The sequence below is a fragment of the Danio aesculapii genome, chromosome 22 (genome assembly GCF_903798145.1).
Source record: "Danio aesculapii chromosome 22, fDanAes4.1, whole genome shotgun sequence".
NCBI classification, from domain to species: Eukaryota; Metazoa; Chordata; class Actinopteri; order Cypriniformes; family Danionidae; genus Danio; species Danio aesculapii.
In genome coordinates, this window is record NC_079456.1 from 5,643,770 (window position 1) to 5,663,264 (window position 19,495).

General features: G+C 40.1%; 2 protein-coding genes across 2 annotated transcripts; both read right to left on the reverse strand.

Annotated features, from left to right (window-relative positions):
• Positions 1-330: 330 nt before the first annotated feature.
• On the reverse strand, positions 331-7,451 carry LOC130216567 (uncharacterized). Its single transcript, XM_056448462.1, has 5 exons — positions 7,399-7,451; positions 6,899-7,026; positions 5,172-5,471; positions 596-892; positions 331-506 (listed from the first exon to the last, which is right to left on the reverse strand). The coding sequence occupies exons 1-5, from the start codon at positions 7,449-7,451 to the stop codon at positions 355-357; spliced, it is 930 nt and encodes a 309-aa protein (XP_056304437.1). The 3' UTR covers positions 331-354.
• A 6,101-nt stretch (positions 7,452-13,552) lies between these two features.
• Positions 13,553-19,279, reverse strand: LOC130216568 (uncharacterized). Its single transcript, XM_056448463.1, has 4 exons — positions 19,171-19,279; positions 17,199-17,525; positions 16,641-16,940; positions 13,553-13,686 (listed from the first exon to the last, which is right to left on the reverse strand). Exons 1-4 carry the CDS (start codon positions 19,277-19,279, stop codon positions 13,553-13,555), a joined length of 870 nt encoding a protein of 289 aa, XP_056304438.1.
• Between the last annotated feature and the right edge of the window lie 216 nt (positions 19,280-19,495).

Consider the following 19,495-nt stretch of genomic DNA (forward strand, 5'->3'; position numbering starts at 1 on the left):
CAAGAGACTACATTTAGAGAGAGAAAACTTTATTGATAAAGACAAGCAAATACATCTGACAAATGCACAGTGAAGTAAGATCTGTGTCTTATTTTAGAGAAATATAAACAATAAATCAAACTGAATCTGAAAAATAGTAACACTACAAAACAAACATGAAAAAAATTATTGTATATAAAAATGTAATACATCAAGCCTGCTGTACTTAACTAAATAAAAGCAAAGTTGTTGTTTTTTTTGTGCGTGTTTAGTCTGCTGCTGTATTTATAACAAACCCTCACATGAGCTGCATCAGAATCATCAGGTTCATCTAAAATCTTGAAATGACTGAAAGCAGTTCTCTGACATCATCATTCAGGTTTGTGATGCGTCAATATGTGCTTGATCTTGTTCAGCTCTTCTGGATCTGATGTCATAAAGCACAATAATGACAATAGCCACGCCTACCAGAGCAGACAGGACCAATCGGATCGCAGCTTCAGTAGGACCACAGCAGTGAACAGAGTCTGAGGAACAAACACATCAAACTGAGCTCAGATCAGTCAATAAAGCTTCATATCAGCACTGCCATCCACTAATATCAGCTCTGCTGTACCTGAACATGTGGGACAGAGTTGACTGATGTCCAGACGTTGAGTCTGGTTGCTGATGGTGTTGTTGATCACACAGCTGTAGGTGTTGTTCTCCTGATATTCCACCTCCAGAGGTAGAGAGAGACTGATGCTGAGATCAGACACACTGATGCTGGACAATAAACTGTTTCCTTTGTACCAGGAGAGACTCACAGTGCTCACATTCACCACTGAACACAGCACTGAACAATACAGCACTGATGAAGATGAGGATGAAGAACATTGAGAAGAGTTGAAGATGAGGACAGGAACAGGCAGAGCTGAAAACACCAGAGAATAAAGAGAAATGAGGAGGAATCAAGTGACCAAAGTGGACAAGACCCATCCACAGTAGAGCATTCAAAACCTAATAATAAACTCGCTGACAGTGAGAATGAAACTAAGCGATCGCGAGCTTCCTGGAAAACGGGAAACCCCTGACACTTTTAGGCGGCCTCGTAAAACAACAACAGGACATGGCAGATTTTGTTCTTCTTGACTTTGTGGCTGTTTATCAAGATGACGACAAGGTTTGTTTTAGCTAGGATTAACCCATGCTTGTTTTTATATGTATATATTATTACGGTGTGATGTCGCGCCTGTGTATTTAAAAATGGCGGTTTCTTTGTTTTCATTCTTCGCTTGTGTATACGTGAATGATGACTCTGTAAATCAATAGCGTTCAGCTGCGCATCTAGCTCTGCCTTTTGGTACCCTTTTGTTGTGCTAGGTACCCTTTGCACAGGGTAGCCAAAAAGTGATACAGTACGGTTCACTTTTAGGTATGATAAAATCGTACAGAAGCGAACCGTACCGTACCACTCAGTGGAAACGGGCAACAATAATGCAACATGGGAAATTACACATGAAGCAGAATTGGCAATGCAGAGGGACAAAATACATTGCGGACATGAAAGAATGTGGTGCATTCAGCGATCTACCCTCCTGTCATACTGTTACGCAGATATGGTACGATACGGTACAGTTCAGTATGGGTCGCCTTTACCAGGCTTGTGTCTCCACTGCCAAAGGCTACCAATGAAACCCTTTTTGTAGACGTGGCATACAACAGAAAGTTGCAGTCGATGTCATTCTCACTCAAAGTTCTCACATCATATGGGAAGCACTTCTTACTAAACAAATGCTTTATATACAAAAATACTTCTAAATAAATAGTGTATACATAAATGTTAATTACTAACTTTCTATGTACAGGATTTGATTATAGCTGCAGATCAATGATAATGCGAAATAGCCTACTGTACTGTTACATAGTACGTCTGCGATTAGATTATATAAGATAAAAGAGTCTCTGAGATGTTACCAATTACAAAAAACAACAACATATATTTAGTTCTTATTTGGGTTCATAAACATATACAGTCAGCACAAACATCTCATCCTTATTCTTCAACATATGTAACGTTAACATCTTGTTAGAAAGTATTCCTGTCATTCATATTGACTGAGTTCATATCAGTCCAAAAGGCGATGATGATAATAATTATTATTAATGGCAGTTTGTTCATCTTTCAGGTTGCTGAAAGAATCATTTGTTTGCTTTGTTTTTTTCACGCGTCACTCTCACGTTTGTAAGTTGAGCTCCTCGTTCCCTCCAGCTACGCCTCGGTCCTCTGTCGCTCTGGCTCCAACCACGTGCTTCCAGACCAGTGTCATCACCTCGGTCGGTTGAGCCATCCATTCCACCTCGGCTCTCTGGGACCTCGATGTCACCTTCGCCCTACGGCTCTTCGTCTTCTCCTTGGGATCCACCTCCAGCTGCGCCGTCTCCCATGGTCGATCCCCTGGAGCCGGCGACCACTCCTCCTCCATGGCTCCTCCCTCCGTCGACTCCACCCTGGGCCCTCCTCCTGGCTGTGTCCTGGGTCCTACGCCTCCTGCTTCAGCTGCCTTCCTGGCTCCACCCTCCTGTGACTCCTCCCTGGCCCCTCCTCTCCATCTTGTTTCCTCATTTCTCCTGTTAAAGGTGCGAGGACGCGCCTTCAAAGAGGGGGGGGGGGTGATGTCAGGCCCCTATGTGTTCGTCATGTGACCTTCCCCATGTTTCCATTCTCCATGTGTGTTTGTTTTCACCATGTGACCCCTTTGTTCTGTTTCCCGCCATTTCATTGCGTTCATGAGTTTCACCTGTGTCTCACCCCTGTTAGTCATTAGTTTTTATCATGTCGTGTGTATTTATATCCCTGAGCTTAGTCAGTCCATTGTCTGGTATTCTGAGTTGTGCATTGTTGTCACCCCATGTCATTCCTGAGTCTCCTGTGTATCCTATGTCCTTCCAAGTGAGTGTAAATAAATCTACGTGTTTGATAAATCCTGCGATCCTTGCCTTCCTGAGAGAACCCAGGCATGACAGCTAGGTACCCTTTGCAAAGGTTACCCAAAAACTGGTATAGTATGGTTGGCTTTTTGGTACCTTTTGACCGTGGAAAAAGGACATAAAAGCGTACCAAACCATACCGTACCACTCATAAGAGTAGGATAGCATTATAAACTAAATAAAAATCCTAATAAGACACAAAATTCAGCATAGCCTACTTATTTCTGAAATAGGCTAGCCTTAAAGAAAGGTAGAAATCGCTAAAACTAAACGAAACGAAAACCTCTTGATAATAATAATAATTTCTTACATTTATATAGCGCTTTTCTAGACACTCAAAGCACTTTACACATGGGGGGGGGGGGGGATCTCCTCATCCACCACCAGCGTGCAGCATCCACCTGGATGACGCGACGGCAGCCATTTTGCGCATACCACACACCAGCTGATTGGTGGAGAAATGATGATGCCAATTATGATATGGAGAGGGTTAGGAGGCCATGATGGACAGAAGCCAGTGGGCAGATTTGGTCAGGATGCTGGGGTTAAACCCCTAGTCTTTTTCAAAGGATATCCTGGGATTTTTAATGACCACAGAGAGTCAGGACCTCGGTTTTAACGTCTCATCCGAAAGATGGCACTCACTGAGCAGTATAGAGTCCCCGTCACTATACTGGGGCATTAGGACCCACACAGACCGCAGGTTGGGCGCCCCCTGCTGGCCTCACTAACACCACTTCCGGCAGCATTCTAGCTTTCCCATGTGGTCTCCCATCCAGGTACTGACCGGGCGCTGCCCTACTCACCTTCAGTGGGCAACCATGTGAGAGTTACAGAGAGCTAGCTGCCGGCTGCTCTTGATAATGACTTAGGGCCTAATGTTTTTGGCTAAAACAGACAGGCATTCTTTGGGATGCCATGACAGTGACACTGCTTCGCATTTTATTTACACTGAACCAAAACAGTCTTGGATACTAGAGATTGAGATGGTCAGAGCTGGTATTTGTTAGGTCAGATTAATGCAGTATTATGTCTTTACACTGAAGTCTAAGCAGACACAGACTTGCTTTAGGGCTGCTTTAAAACAGCTGTGCAAAGATGACTTAAGATCTTTACAATGCTCCATTTGCTTCTGAAAGTTTGATATAATAAAATACACAAAATATTGTGTGGATTAGTATTATATGTGTTGAATCAGATGAAACACAATTGTAACTCACCAAAGACAGTGAGATAGAAGGAAATATGAAGATAGTTGGTTTGTAGTTTATAACGTCCATCATGTTCAGTTCTGGTGTCTGTGATGGTCAGAGATCCAGTTTTCTTGTCCAGTTTCAGTCTGTCTCTGAATCTCCCATCAAGAACATCATCAAATACAGAGAATCTGTTGGTCTGTTTGTTGATTTCAGCTATCAGTGAGTGTATATTTGCAAACCTCCACTGAATCAGATCATCATCCATCATTTCAGTAAAACCAGTGATCAAAGTGACTGACTCTCCTGTTCTCACAGACACTTCCTTCCTGTTTACTGCATCGCCAAACACACGGAGAAGAAATAGAGTATGAATAACAATGATTTTTGTGCTCATTTTATGTTTACAAAAGTAAATTTACATTTGAAATGAATATAATAAAACAACAAAAAGAAAAGCAAGACAGATAATAATTGTATCTTTGTGCTGATTTAAAAGAAATCAGATGAAACTAGCTTTCAACTCACCATAAATTTCGAGTTGAACAGAGTCGACTTCATTGTTGGTCTGTACTTTATAAACTCCAGCATGTTCAGTTCTGGTGTCTGTGATGGTCAGAGATCCAGTTTTATTGTCCAGTTTCAGTCTGTCTCTGAATCTCCCATCAAGAACATCATCAAATACAGAGAATCTGTTGGTCTGTTTATTGATTTCTGCTATTAAAGTGTCTCCATCTCCAAACCTCCACCGAATCTGATCATCATTCATAATTTTAATAAAATCAGTGTTCAGAGTGACTGAATCCCCCATTTCCACAAACACTTTATTCTCTCCTGTCTCACCAAACACACAGAAAAGAAACAGATTATGAACAACAGAGACAGATTCAGACTGACATTTGATGGTTTACAGAAGAAAAAGTACATATGAAATTCAAATCAATAATAAGCAAAAATGAAAATATTTTTGTATTAGTAATTATATATTTGTGTTAATAATAATTAAATTGAAACTGGTATTCAACTCACTCTGAAGTGCAAGTTTCACAGTGTAGATTTTATTGTTGACTTGTACTTTATAAAGTCCAGCATGTTCAGTTCTGATGTCTGTGATGGTCAGAGATCCAGTTTTATTGTCCAGTTTCAGTCTGTCTCTGAATCTCCCATCAAGAACATCATCAAATACAGAGATTCTGTTGGTCTGTTTATTGATTTCTGCTATTAAAGTCTCTTTTGTTCCAAACCTCCACTGAATCTGATCATCATTCTTTATTTTAGTGACACCAGAGCTCAGAGTGACGGACTCTCCCTCATCCACTCGTATTTTATCTTTATCAAAAAACACACAAAGAGGAAAAAATGTCAATATTTACAAACTAAGAATTTAGAGTCTGAATAAAAATTCTGAATTAATAGAGTAAAACCATAAAAATGAGACAAATTAACAGGTAAAACAGTAGAAAAGACACAAATAAAGCAACATTTGGTGTTGATTAATATTGTGCGCAGTAAAAAAAAATAAACAGGTGAAACTGATATTCAATCAGCGATGTTTATGAATGTTAGCAGGAAATGGACGTTTTTAAAATTACAGTCTCGAACTGATTGGTATCGATTGGTACCAAACTCGATACTTTTGACAACACTACTACTAGATACTTATAGTGTATTGACTGGGTTAAACAGAATTGCATTACTAAAAAAGAGACTAAAATACAATCTTCGTTGACTAAAGCCAGACTAAATGTTATCTGTTTTTGTCGACTAAAACTAGACGAAAATGGTCATGGATAATTCTAACTAGGATAAGACTGAAATGCTCAGACTTTTAGCCAACTAAACCTTAAATAGACCAAAAAAATAAAAAGTATTGATGTGATTAAAAAAAAATAAATAAATAAAAATTAAACGACAGCTTCACAATGTATAAAACGCTCAAATGTTAGTGTTAATAGTTTAAAATTCCAGGTATCGATTGGTATCGTACTCGATACTTTTGACAACACTACTACTAGATACTTATATTGACTGGGTTAAACAGAATTGCATTACTAAAAGAGACTAAAATACAGTCTTCGTTAACTAAAGCCAGACTAAATGTTATCTGTTTTTGTCGACTAAAACTAGACGAAAATAGTCATGGATAATTCTGACAAGGATAAGACTGAAATGCTCAGACTTTTAGCTAACTAAACCTTAAATCGCTCAAATGTTAGTGTTAGTAGTTTAAAATTCCAGGTATCGATTGGTATCGAACTCGATACTTTTGACAGCACTACTACTAGATACTTATATTGACTGGGTTAAACAGAATTGCATTACTAAAAGAGACTAAAATACAATCTTCGTTGACTAAAGCCAGACTAAATGTTATCTGTTTTTGTCGACTAAAACTAGACGAAAATGGTCATGGATAATTCTGACTAGGATAAGACTGAAATGCTCAGACCTTCAGCTAACTAAACCTTAAATCGACAAAAAAATTTGTATTAATGCAACTTAAATTAATATAAACTAAAACGAAAGCTTTACAATGTATAAAACGCTCAAAGGTTAGTGTTAATAGTTTAAAATTCCAGGTATCGATTGGTATCGAACTCGATACTTTTGACAACACTACTACTAGATACTTATATTGACTGGGTTAAACAGAATTGCATTACTAAAAGAGACTTAAATACAATTTTTGTTGACTAAAATTTGTTGCGCAGTAAAAAAAAAAAAAAATAAACAGGTGAAACTACTATTTAACTCACCTGAGACATCAAGATAGACTCTCCTGATATTAATATCTTTGTTCTGTAGTTTATAAACTCCAACATGTTCAGTTCTGGTGTCTGTGATGGTCAGGGATCCAGTTTTATTGTCCAGTTTCAGTCTGTCTCTGAATCTCCCATCAAGAACATCATCATAAACAGAGAATCTGTTTGCCTTTACATTGATTTCTGCTATTAAAATTTCTTCATATGCAAACCATTTGATCTGATCCTCATTCTTCAGTTCAGTGAGACGAGACCACAGAGTAACTGAATCTCCCACAGTTGCTTCATAATCACTAATCCCACCTGCAGAACAGATATGATCAGAATAAAGCTGTAAATCACACGATGTTGTCTTTAAAATGTAATCTCTAAAATACTTGTAATGGGAGCTAATCATAATGTCACAGCACAGTAGGATGAGATGGGGAATTCAGGTGATGTGATCTTGGGTGCTGGGAATTAGGTGGAGGCATAGTTGAAAGTGAATGCCTGACAGTACTCCCTCCTCTTTCGGGACCAGCTCCTGAAACCCTTTCACCACAGCCATTTCTTCCCTCCAAATGTCATCAATTAAAAAAAAAATTAAGTAGGTTAAACTAGTGTTAAATCAAAGGTCATAAGCTGCAAATGCAAATGAGATGTGTAGCTTTTTTCTATTATTATGTTAAAAGGGTAGACCTTGTCTTTGGCTAAAAAAGGTTGGTGACCATTGGTGTATGGAGCTCTAGTGGATGGGGATTTGTGTTAGCTCTGGGGTCTTCTGTGGCAGAGGGGGAGATGACATTACGCAGTGAAACATGAAACATAGGGTAAATGCAGTACCCAGAAGGGGGTGGTGGTGGTGGTGAGGGGCTGTAGTTGGTAGCAGACCTCATTGATCTGCTTCTGTGAACGGACTTATGTAGCAGGATCTCAGCTTCTTAGGGTGCACTCAGACTATGCTATCCGAACTGTGCCCAAGTGCGTTTCCTGGTTCGTTTGAAAAGTGTGAGTGCTCTGAATCAGGCTCAGGCATGGTTCAGTTGGCCGGCCCTGGTCAGGTTGGAAGAGGTGTGCAGGAGCGTTGGGCTTTGGCATGATACACTTGTAGTGTGAGTGCAAAGCGAGCCCAAAACTAAAGACACGAAGGGATTGTTTCATATGGATTTATTAATCATTCTTACTTTCAATGAACGCAAACTTTTGTAGATTACCAAAAACGCAAACCCCTTGCTGCACGACAGTACCTGTAGCACCAGGACTTTATGAACATCAAAAGTTGTGAAATTGTTCTGCAAAACTGAACATTCACATCATCGATGGCAGAAGTATGCTCAGGTTCTGTAGGTAAAGATGTAGTGTGAGTGCAGACCATTGGGGGAGAGGGGAGGGGGGACAATCGTGCTTCGGCACGGTTCAAGGCAACCGTGCCTAGTGAGAGTATGCCCTTAGAAGACAATTGGTGGCATAGACCCAGTTAAACCGAGATAGAAATCCAAACTAGGTTGCAGGTTGGTAGGTAGGTGTTTTTAATCTACGGGGATCTGCAAACCTCTTGGTTCTTTGTACAACTCTCTGTAAATGGACAAGAGTCCCACAATCTCTCTGATCCATTGATCAAAAGCTGGAACGTTTGAGGATTCCTCTATCCAGTGGAACAACAGTGACTGGTCTCTGAATATGCACTGGAACAAGGTCAGGCTGTATTCAAATACACTCACCACTTTATTAGGTACACCTTACTAGTACTGGGTTGGAGCCCCTTTTGCCTTCAACAAGGTACTGAAAATATTCCTCAGAGATTTTGGTCCATATTGACATAGTAGCATCACGCAGTTGCTGCAGATTTGTTGGCTGCACATCCATGATACGAATCTCCCGTTCCACCACATCCCAAAGGTGCTCTATTGGATTGAGATATGGTGACTGTGGAGGCCATTTGAGTGCAGTGAACTCATTGTCATGTTCACGAAACCAGTCTGGGATGATTCACGCTTTATGACATGGCGTGTTACCTGCTGGAAGTAGTCATCAGAAGATGAGTACACTGTGGTCATAAAGGGATAGACATGATCAGCTACAATACTCAGGTAGGCTGTGGCACGATGCCCAGTTGGTACTAATGAGCCCAAAGTGTGCCAAGAACATATCCCCTACACAATTACAACACCAGCCTGAACTATTGATACAAGGCAGGATGCAGCAATTTTGGTGAGCCTGTGCAAATTGTAGCCTCAGTTTCCCATAATTATTTTTAGCTGACAGGAATGGCACCCAGTGTGGTCTTCTGCTGTTGTAGCTTATCCGCCTCAAGGTCGGATGTGTTGTGTGTTCAGAGATGCTCTTCTGCATGCCTCGGTTGTAACGAGGGGTTATTTAAGATACTGTTGCCTTTCTATCAGCTTGAACCAGTCTGGCCATTCTCCTCTGACCAAGCAAATCTCGCTATTCAACCCCGGACAAGAGAGCAGACTCATTCCAGCCACTTCAGTAATGGTGGAGGATCTTTGATGAAGATGAAACAACTGGTCTGCAAAGGTAAGTGCCTTTAGTGGCTGTGCTCAAAACTTCAAAGAACTGGTTAGTGAAATGGGAGTAATGGTTTATTATTGTATTGTTGGTGTTCCATATTTAGCAAGACCACAGCAATGATTTATGGTTCAGTAAAGAGATGAAGAATGCCAAATGGGGGCACTCAGTGGAGAATTTGTGAGATTGCATCTCAATGTAAAGATTTACACGTATTTCTTACAGGATGCTGCTACACTGAAATCCCATGGGACTTGCAGAGGCATATAAAGCAGTGGTTGTTGACAAAGCTAAGACAAGGTACACTTTGAGATCTTTGACCTTCTGTTGTCTTCAGATTCTGGTGGTGGCCAGAGGGCAACCTAAACAACAGTCTAGAACAGGGGTCACCAACCTCGGTCCTGGAGGGCCGGTGTCCCTGCAGAGTTTAGCTCTAACTTGCCTCAACACACAGTCCAGTGATTCGCCTTACCTTCAGCCCTGTGCATACTACTCATAGAAACTGTCAATATAGGAAATTGTGAATTTCTAACTATCAAACTTGCCCCAGAGGTGTGACGTCATTGGCTGGAATGGTCTGAGCTTTCTTTTTCAATGATCACAAAAATCTCCACCATATCTACAAAGAGAGTACACAGTATCCGTGACAGACTCGCTGGGCTTTCTTCACACACTTCAACTATGTGAATACCTATCGTCCTGGATCCAAGAACGGTACAGTTGATGTTCTCTCTAAATTGTGCGCTTCATGCAAAATGAATGAACCTGAATTGATTTTTGATAATTTATGTTCCATCTGGGTATCATTCTTGACATTCCAGCACCTCAACTGCATGACTAGTGGGCCAGTATGATTAATCTGTTTCTGAATCTGTGCCATATCACAGCCATCACAACAGTTACCTGAGGGTGCTACTACCACCTCTGCCTGTAAAACAGCTTGTTATGCTGCTTGATGTTGCACACTGATATTTCATATTATATTATTCTATTTTTTATGTATAGTCATGAACATAATTGTTTGTAGAGGAAGTAGTTTAACTCTTTTCTACCATTTATTATTCGTAGTGATTTCGCCCATACCAACTGAATTAAAAGTTCTTGGACCACTTAGTTTTGATGATCCATTTGAGTATTAGTAGACTGCCTGCTTAATATCTGTAGATACTGCTCCTTCAACAGACATTTAATTGACCATAAGAAACTTTGAAACCCCAACCCTAACCTAACGGTCTACTTATATTCTAATGAGAATTAGTTGGTATGTAGAGGTAATCTAACTTAAATTCAACCAAAGGAACCATCAAAATAAAGTGTGACCAAAGTTCTAAAGCAGTCGCAATAAGAACTTCCACATTGCAGAATGAGTTCAATGAGAAAAATGTAAATATGGGAGACTGTGGACAGCTCTTTTAGGGCTAGATCAATATTAATAGAAAAGATCGTCAGCTTAAAGTCACCCTGAAATAGAATTTAAGATTTTCCTTTAACCCTCTATCTTGACCTACATCCAGTTGAAACTTGAAATTAGAACAAAATGGAGGGCAGTGCAAGATTTTGTTCTTTGAGAACCAATTGAATTGTTGAAAGACTAACAAAATGAACAGAAACGAGACAACCACTAATATGTCTACCCTAAAGGAATAACGTGAAGAAAGTGTTTTAAGGCAGAGGAAAGGTTTTTGATTGAAGTTTATGAGAGCAAGTTAATTTTAAAAAAATAATGAAGAGCCCAGATACATAGTTTACAACAAGGACTACTATATGCCTAAAAAACAAGAAGAGTACACTTTGATTTCATGGTGAGTTCAAATGACTCAACTTATAAAAGGTGTATATTAATAATCACTTTGTGCTTACTCTGAATAAAAACTCTAATTTGCAGGAACTGAAGTCGATATCAACATTACACACAGAAAGCTTTTACTTCAGATACCACAATTAAAACTAATGATGTGGCTGTTTTAGTGTTTAAAAAAAACTTTTAGAAAAATTAAACACTGAATCCATCGCTAAAAGACTTGTGATAAAAATAGATTAAAAACTCACCAATGACCAGACGACACAAACAGAGCAGAAGTAATTTGAGGAACATTTTCTTCTTCATCTCACTGAAGAGCTCAAGATGGCAGCCCTGAAAATGTCTGAACATTCTCCAGACTGAATTGAGATATTCATCTGATTTAATGTGAGCCCTCCTATAACCTCAGTTTCCTTTCTCTCAACAATCTTCTTTAACATCATAAAAATGTGCTGATCTTACTTATATGGAAACTAACAGCAGAAGAGAGAAACGCCTCATGAGTGTTGATTTGATATCTGCATCTACTGGTGTGTTATTTACTGTTGTGTCCATAATATTTGACCCTGAACTCTTATTTGACTAAATAGTTGTTAAATAGTCGATGGCGTCCTGGGGTCCGTTCTTCGTACGTGGATTACTCGGTTAGCTGAATTTGGTTACATGATCCAGGATCATTTCGTTCTTCAAAACTCATCTGAGAGTTGTTGTCATAGCAACAGTTCCGGTAGCTCTCACCTGCTCGGGAGTAGGCTCATTTCCTATCAACAGGATTAGATCGGGTCAGTTTAAGCAAAGGTAATACTGAAAGTTTGTACCGAATTCTGATATTTTCTTAAAGTAGTTATATACACTTGGGAAAATAGTAAATATATTTTTTAACTATATAAAGTAAAAATATATATTTTAATAAAACTTATGCAATCTGCACTCCGAAATAAAAGTACAAAGACTGCCACCAGGTGGTTCAAAGAGAAAATTTAATGATATGAACTTTTTAGATACAAATGTATTCAACTGCTTTAGTACAATGTGTATGATAATAGACATGCACAATATGCAACTTTTTTTTTTTTTAAAGCAATACATTTATGCAGTCATGCACATGTTTTGACAACTAATATGACAGCGATTTGATGCTTCACAAAAGTTGCAGACACCTTTACCAACATAAAAACACTTTTGTGATGCTAAATTAATTTAAACATCCAGTGATTCTTTACACCGATTAAGAAACCAGCTACTACTACTATGACTACTATAATAAAGAAAATCCACTCTAACTGTAAAACTAAATAAATTGCTAAATACTCTCGACACATGAAAGTGTAAAGCATGCAGCCCACAACAAAGGTGAAAAGTTATTGCGTAATTTTAACAAAACTGTTTCCTATGAATTTTATATAATTTTGCTCACATGGATAATTGAATAATTAATTACGCTGCTGTGCCATGAACTGATCTCAGATCAGTTCATCCAGACATTTTAACCTGATTCACGAACTTGTTCGAAGAACCAAATTAGCTAGAGATCAGTTATCCAGATTAAAAGATCCAGGATCTGCCAAATCATCTTAGATCATTTAAGCGAGCTACAAAGAACAGACCCCTGTTCTTTTCCATGTTTCTCACCTTGGTGTGCGATGAATCTCGATGAAACTACCTGCGCCCTCTGCTGGAGAAAATAATTATTACATGACTGCTATAACCTGCAACAAAGTGATCACACTGTAAAACAGGAACATTTCAGAGGACAAGACTGGATAAAGTTTGCTAAGAAGTGTCAAAAAGGATAAATTTGTAAATAAGCCATCTATCATTTTGCAACACACACTTGCTTGTTCTGAAATCTTTCAGGGTGGAAAGATGAAAATATAAAGCCATTAAAAATAAATGGAAATTATAGGTGAAATTACATGATTTATGTTTGTGGTTTGTGAGTTTGGGCAGATGCACATTTTTGCTCTGCCAAATTGCTTAATTCCTTGAGAGGGCGCTCAACATAATGAAATCAAAAAATGGCAAGACTATTAAATTTAGATAGAGAAAACTTTATTGTAAAAGACAAGCAAATACATCTGACAAATGCACAGTCAAGTAAGATCTGTGTCTTATTTTAGAGAAATACTACAAAAAAGAAACATGAAAAAAACTATGTCTATAAAAATTTAATACATATGGCTTGTTGTACTGAACTAAATTATTTTTTTTGTTGTAATATTAAGTATTTATAAAAAACACTCACATGAACTGCATCAGAACATCAAGTTCATATAATTAAACAAATAAATGAAGATGAAATGATTAAAAACGGATATATTACCCATTATTCAGGTTTGTTACAGGTGAATTTGTGAATTTGATCTTCTGGATCTGATGTCATAAAGCACAATAATAACAGTAGCCATGCCCACAACAGCAGAGAGGACCAATCGGATCACAGCTTCAGTTGGTCCACAGCAGTGAACAGAGTCTGAGGAACAAACACAAGTGTTAAATATGTTTTGTAAATAAGATCAACACATTTGTAGAGAGGACAACACCTGCTGTGAGAATGGACAACTTTTTCTGGGGTGGGAGAGAGACAACGCTATCTGCAGTGAGAGTGAGACAATTTTTTCTGTGATAAGAATGAACAACACTTTCTTCGGTGGGAGTAGATAACTTTTTCTGTTGTGGGGGTGGACAACGCTGTCTGCTGTGAGAATGGACAACCACTTTTCTGCAGTGGGAGAGAGAGAAATCTTTCTGGGGTGGGACTGAGACAACTTTTTCTGCATTGGAAATGGACAACTCTTTCTGTGGTGGGATTGAGACAACTCTTTCTGCGATAGGAGTGGACTACACCTTTTGCTGTGGGAATGGACAATTCTTTCTGTGGGGGGAATGGACAACTCTTTTTGTGGTGGGACTGAGACAACGTTTTCTGTGGTGGAGGTGGACAACTCTTTCTGTAATGAGAGTGAGAAAACTTTCTATGGGGGGAGTGAGACAACTCTTTCCGCGGTGGGAGTGGACAACACCTTATGCTGTGGGAATAAAAAACTCTTTCTATCTGGGAGTGAGACAACTCTTTCTGTTGTGGGACTGAGACAATTCTTTCTGTGGTGGCGGTGGACAACTCTTTCTGTGATGGGAGTGAGAAAACTTTCTATGGGGGGAGTAAGACAACTCTTTCTACGGTGGAAGCAAGACCGCTCTTTCTGTGGTGGGACTGAGGTAACACTTTAGCGATGGGAATGGGAAAATCTTTCTGTAGTGGAAATAGACAACTCCTTCTGCGGTGGGAGTGGACAACACCTTATGCTGAGACAACTCTTTCTGTGGCTGGACTGAGACAGCTTTCTGCAATGGGAATGGACAACTCTTTCTGCAGTGGGAGTAAGATAACTCTTTCTTTGATGGGAATGGACAACTTCTGTGGTGAGAGTAAGACCAAATATTCCATGATAGGAATGGACAACACTTTCTATGGTGGGAGTGGACAAGAATAGACAACTCTTTCTGCACTGGGAATGGACAATGCTTTCTGCAGAGGAAATAGATGACTCTTTCAACAGTGGGAATGGACAACTCTTTCTGTGGTCAGAGTGGGACAACTCTCTGTGGTGGGAGTGAGATGGCGCTTTCTGCAGTTAGAGTGAGACAAATTTTTCTACAATATGAATGGACTACACTTTCTGTGGTGAGAGTGGGCAACACTGTTTGCAGTAGAGATGGACAACTCTTTCTGCGGTGGGACTGAGACAACTCTTTCTGCGGTGGGACTGAGACGACTCTTTCTGCAATGGGACTGAGACAACTCTTTCTGTGGTGGGACTGAGACGACTCTTTCTGCGGTGGGACTGAGACGACTCTTTCTGCGGTGGGACTGAGACGACTCTTTCTGCGGTGGGACTGAGACAACTCTTTCTGCGGTGGGACTGAGACAACTCTTTCTGCGATGGGACTGAGACAACTCTTTCTGCGGTGGGACTGAGACAACTCTTTCTGCGGTGGGACTGAGACAACTCTTTCTGCGGTGGGACTGAGACGACTCTTTCTGCGGTGGGACTGAGACAACTCTTTCTGCGGTGGGACTGAGACAACTCTTTCTGCAATGGGACTGAGACAACTCTTTCTGCGGTGGGACTGAGACAACTCTTTCTGCAATGGGACTGAGACAACTCTTTCTGCGGTGGGACTGAGACAACTCTTTCTGCGGTGGGACTGAGACAACTCTTTCTGCGGTGGGACTGAGACAACTCTTTCTGCGGTGGGACTGAGACAACTCTTTCTGCAATGGGACTGAGACAACTCTTTCTGCGGTGGGACTGAGACAACTCTTTCTGCTGTGGGACTGAGACAACTCTTTCTGCGGTGGGACTGAGACGACTCTTTCTGCGGTGGGACTGAGACGACTCTTTCTGCTGTGGGACTGAGACAACTCTTTCTGCGGTGGGACTGAGACAACTCTTTCTGCGGTGGGACTGAGACAACTCTTTCTGCGGTGGGACTGAGACAACTCTTTCTGCGGTGGGACTGAGACAACTCTTTCTGCTGTGGGACTGAGACAACTCTTTCTGCTGTGGGACTGAGACAACTCTTTCTGCGGTGGGACTGAGACAACTCTTTCTGCGGTGGGACTGAGACAACTCTTTCTGCTGTGGGACTGAGACAACTCTTTCTGCGGTGGGACTGAGACAACTCTTTCTGCGGTGGGACTGAGACAACTCTTTCTGCGGTGGGACTGAGACAACTATTTCTGCAATGGGACTGAGACAACTCTTTCTGCTGTGGGACTGAGACAACTCTTTCTGCGGTGGGACTGAGACAACTCTTTCTGCGGTGGGACTGAGACAACTATTTCTGCAGTGGGACAGAGACAACTCTTTCTGCGGTGGGACTGAGACAACTCTTTCTGCGGTGGGACAGACAACTCTTTCTGCGGTGGGACTGAGACAACTCTTTCTGTGGTGGGATTGAGATAACTCTTTCTGTGGTGGGAGCAAGACAACTCTTTCTGTGTTGGGACTGAGACAACTCATTCTGCGATGGGAATGATTAGCTCTTTCTGCTGTGGGAGTGGACAACTCTTTCTGTGGTCAGAGTGGGACAACTCTCTGTGGTGGGAGCGAGACAACTCTTTCTGCAGTGGGAATAGACAACTCTTTCTGCATTAGTAATGGACAACTCTCTGTGGTGGGAGTGAGATGACTCTTTCTGCAGTTAGTGTAAGACAATGAAAATGGACGACTTCTGTGGTGAGAGTGAGACAATTTTTTCTACAATAGGAATGGACAACATAGCATGGCTAATTTTATATACTATCTCCTAGTAGCTCACCCTAAATAAGGCTGGCCAATGCTGTGGTGTTGGCTGAGAAGATAAAGATCAACAAACTGAGATCAGCTGAGTAAATAAATGTCAATATTAGAACTGCCATACCTGAACATGTGTGACAGAGTTGACTAACGTTCAGAAGCTGAGTCAGGTTGCTGAAGGGATTGTTGATCACGCAACTGTAGGTGTTGTTATCCTGACATTCCACCTCCAGAGGTAGAGAGAGACTGATGCTGAGATCAGACACACTGATGCTGGACAATAAACTGTTTCCTTTGTACCAGGAGAGAGTCGCGTGATTCACATTCACCACTGAACACAGCACTGTACAATACTGCACTGATGAAGATGAGGATGAAGGACACTGTGAAGAATTTCTACTGATTACTGGAAATGGAAGATGAGCTAAAATAGAGAATAATCATAAATATAAACATCTCGTCAATGGCTTTAGCTTCTGTGCATTGGCTTAGTGCATTGCATAAGTGTTTTTATGGTCTGTAATTTTAAGCTATAAAAACTATTTAACATCTTAATGTGCACAGTTTTGGCAGGAATATATATATATATATATATATATATATATATATATATATATATATATATATATATATATATATATATATATATATATATATTCCTATATAAAAAGAACAGACTCACCACAGACAGACACACTAAACCAGTCAACTGCCCATTTTGCTCCAATTATCAGTAGTTTGTAATCTCCATCATGTTCAGTTCCGGTGTCTGTGATGGTCAGTGATCCAGTTTTATTGTCCAGTTTCAGTCTGTCTCTGAATCTCCCACCAAGAATATCATCATATACAAAGATGCTGTCAGTCGTTACATTAATTTCAGCTATTAAAGTGTCTTCATCCCTGAACCACCATAGAATCAGATCAGTATCCATCATTTCAGTGAGACCCGAGTTTAGAGTCACTGAGTCTCCCTCCTTCACTAATTTCACTTTATCATCACCTAACACACCTAAAGAAAAGTCAAAGATTAAAGCTTTAAAAATAACTTTAATACCTTAAAAATATCCATAATTAAAGTGTGTACATCTGAATTTAAACTTAATTTTAAAATGAAGCCAAATTATTTGATAGTACCAGAACAGAAGCAACCAAAGACATCATTTAAAACTTACCAAGCAGACGCCACAAACAGAACAAAACTAATTTGAGAAGCATTGTCTTTGTTGGTTCACAGAAAACTCAGTGAATATAAAGTCTTGAAATGTGTGAAAATTTCAGTATATCTGCTTGTATGTGAACCCTCCTCTAACCAGTTTCCGCTCACTCGTCCATCTCCTTTAATATCATGAAAATCAGCAATTTTTACTGATCTGACATTTCCTCGTGAATTATGACACACATCATGAGGACAAACAACCAACTGAAGCTGTTCATCTGCAAACACATCAAACCACATGATCAGATTCCTGTGCAGATCAAACCAACAGGAAAACGCCTTCAGAATACATTTTTGACCTTAAAAAAATGTGTATAAAGTTTGTAATGTTTGCTTGCGTTGCTACAACATCATCTATAAGTGAATGTTAATGAGCACATACAGTTGCTAGTAAATGTAATACAATCATGTCATTCAGACCTGCAACACGTTCCAAAAAAGTTGGCACAGGAGCAATTGAGGGCTAGTAATCAGGTTAAATAACAATGTGATTTGAAACAGGTGATGTCAACAGGTGATTGTAATTATGATTTGGTACAAAGCAGCATCCAAGAAAGGTAACGTAGATACATCCACAAATTCCAGTGAAAACTGTACTGTGCAAAAAGGAAGCCCTAGGTTAACGGTGTCCAGAAGCCCCAGCGACTTCTCTAGGCTCGGAGGCATCTGGGATAGACCACGACACAGTGGAAATGTGTACTGTGGTCAGATGAATCAGTATTTTAGGTATTTTTAGGAGAAATTTGCGCTGTGAGCTCCTGTCACGATCACCAGCGATCTAACAACCAGAGATCGCTGGTAAGCACTCACATTCACACAAACTACAAATCCGCCATGTTATTGACAACATATTCAGTCATGCAACACACACACACCTGCTCCAAGTCACAGTTGATTGCAAACACTCACACAAACACTCACACATTCACACAGTCAGCTGCTCAGACTGATTACTTGGACACACGCACACAATTTTGCTGAGTCTTGTTATCTGTTCAAGTGACATTACAACGCGTTTCCTTTGTCTTGCTTTGCCATGTTTTGATCCTCGCCTTGTTTATCTGTGTTTTCCTGTCTGCTGCCTGCCTTCTGACCATCTGCCTGTGTATTTGACTATGACTCTGGATTGCCCGTATACATTGCTTACCTGACCTCGCTAATAAACCTGCATTTTGATCCGCAACCCTGTTGTCAGCGTCACTTTCCCTGGTTCCAGCTCCAGACCAAAAGAGAGAAGGATCACCCACATTATTTCTAGCAACAAGTCCAAAAGCCAGGGTCTGTTATGGAATGGGTTTGTGTCAGTGCACTTCTGTGATGACAGTATTAATGCTGAAAAGTACATAAACATTTTGAAGCACAATATGCTGCCTTCTTTTCCGTGGACGCCCATGCATATTTTAACAGACCATGCAAAACCACATTGTGCACACATTACCAAGTCCTGGCTGCAGAGGAAGAGGATACAGGTCCTTGACTGGCCTCCCTGCAGCCCCGACCTGTCTCCAGTAGAGGGTTTGTGGTGTATTTTTATTTGCATTTTCCATATTGTCCCAATTTTTTTCTGATTCTGTGTTGTAGTTAATTTATAGTAATTTACACTTGGCTCTTTTCGAGAAATATGCGATACATAACATTTATATTTTGCTTTTTGTCGACTTTTTTATTTCTGCATTATTCTTATGGCACCAGTTTGGTCAAATTGTTGATCGTAACCTGCTCTGTAACTGTAATGCCACACTGGTTTTTGCCCTGCAGTATTA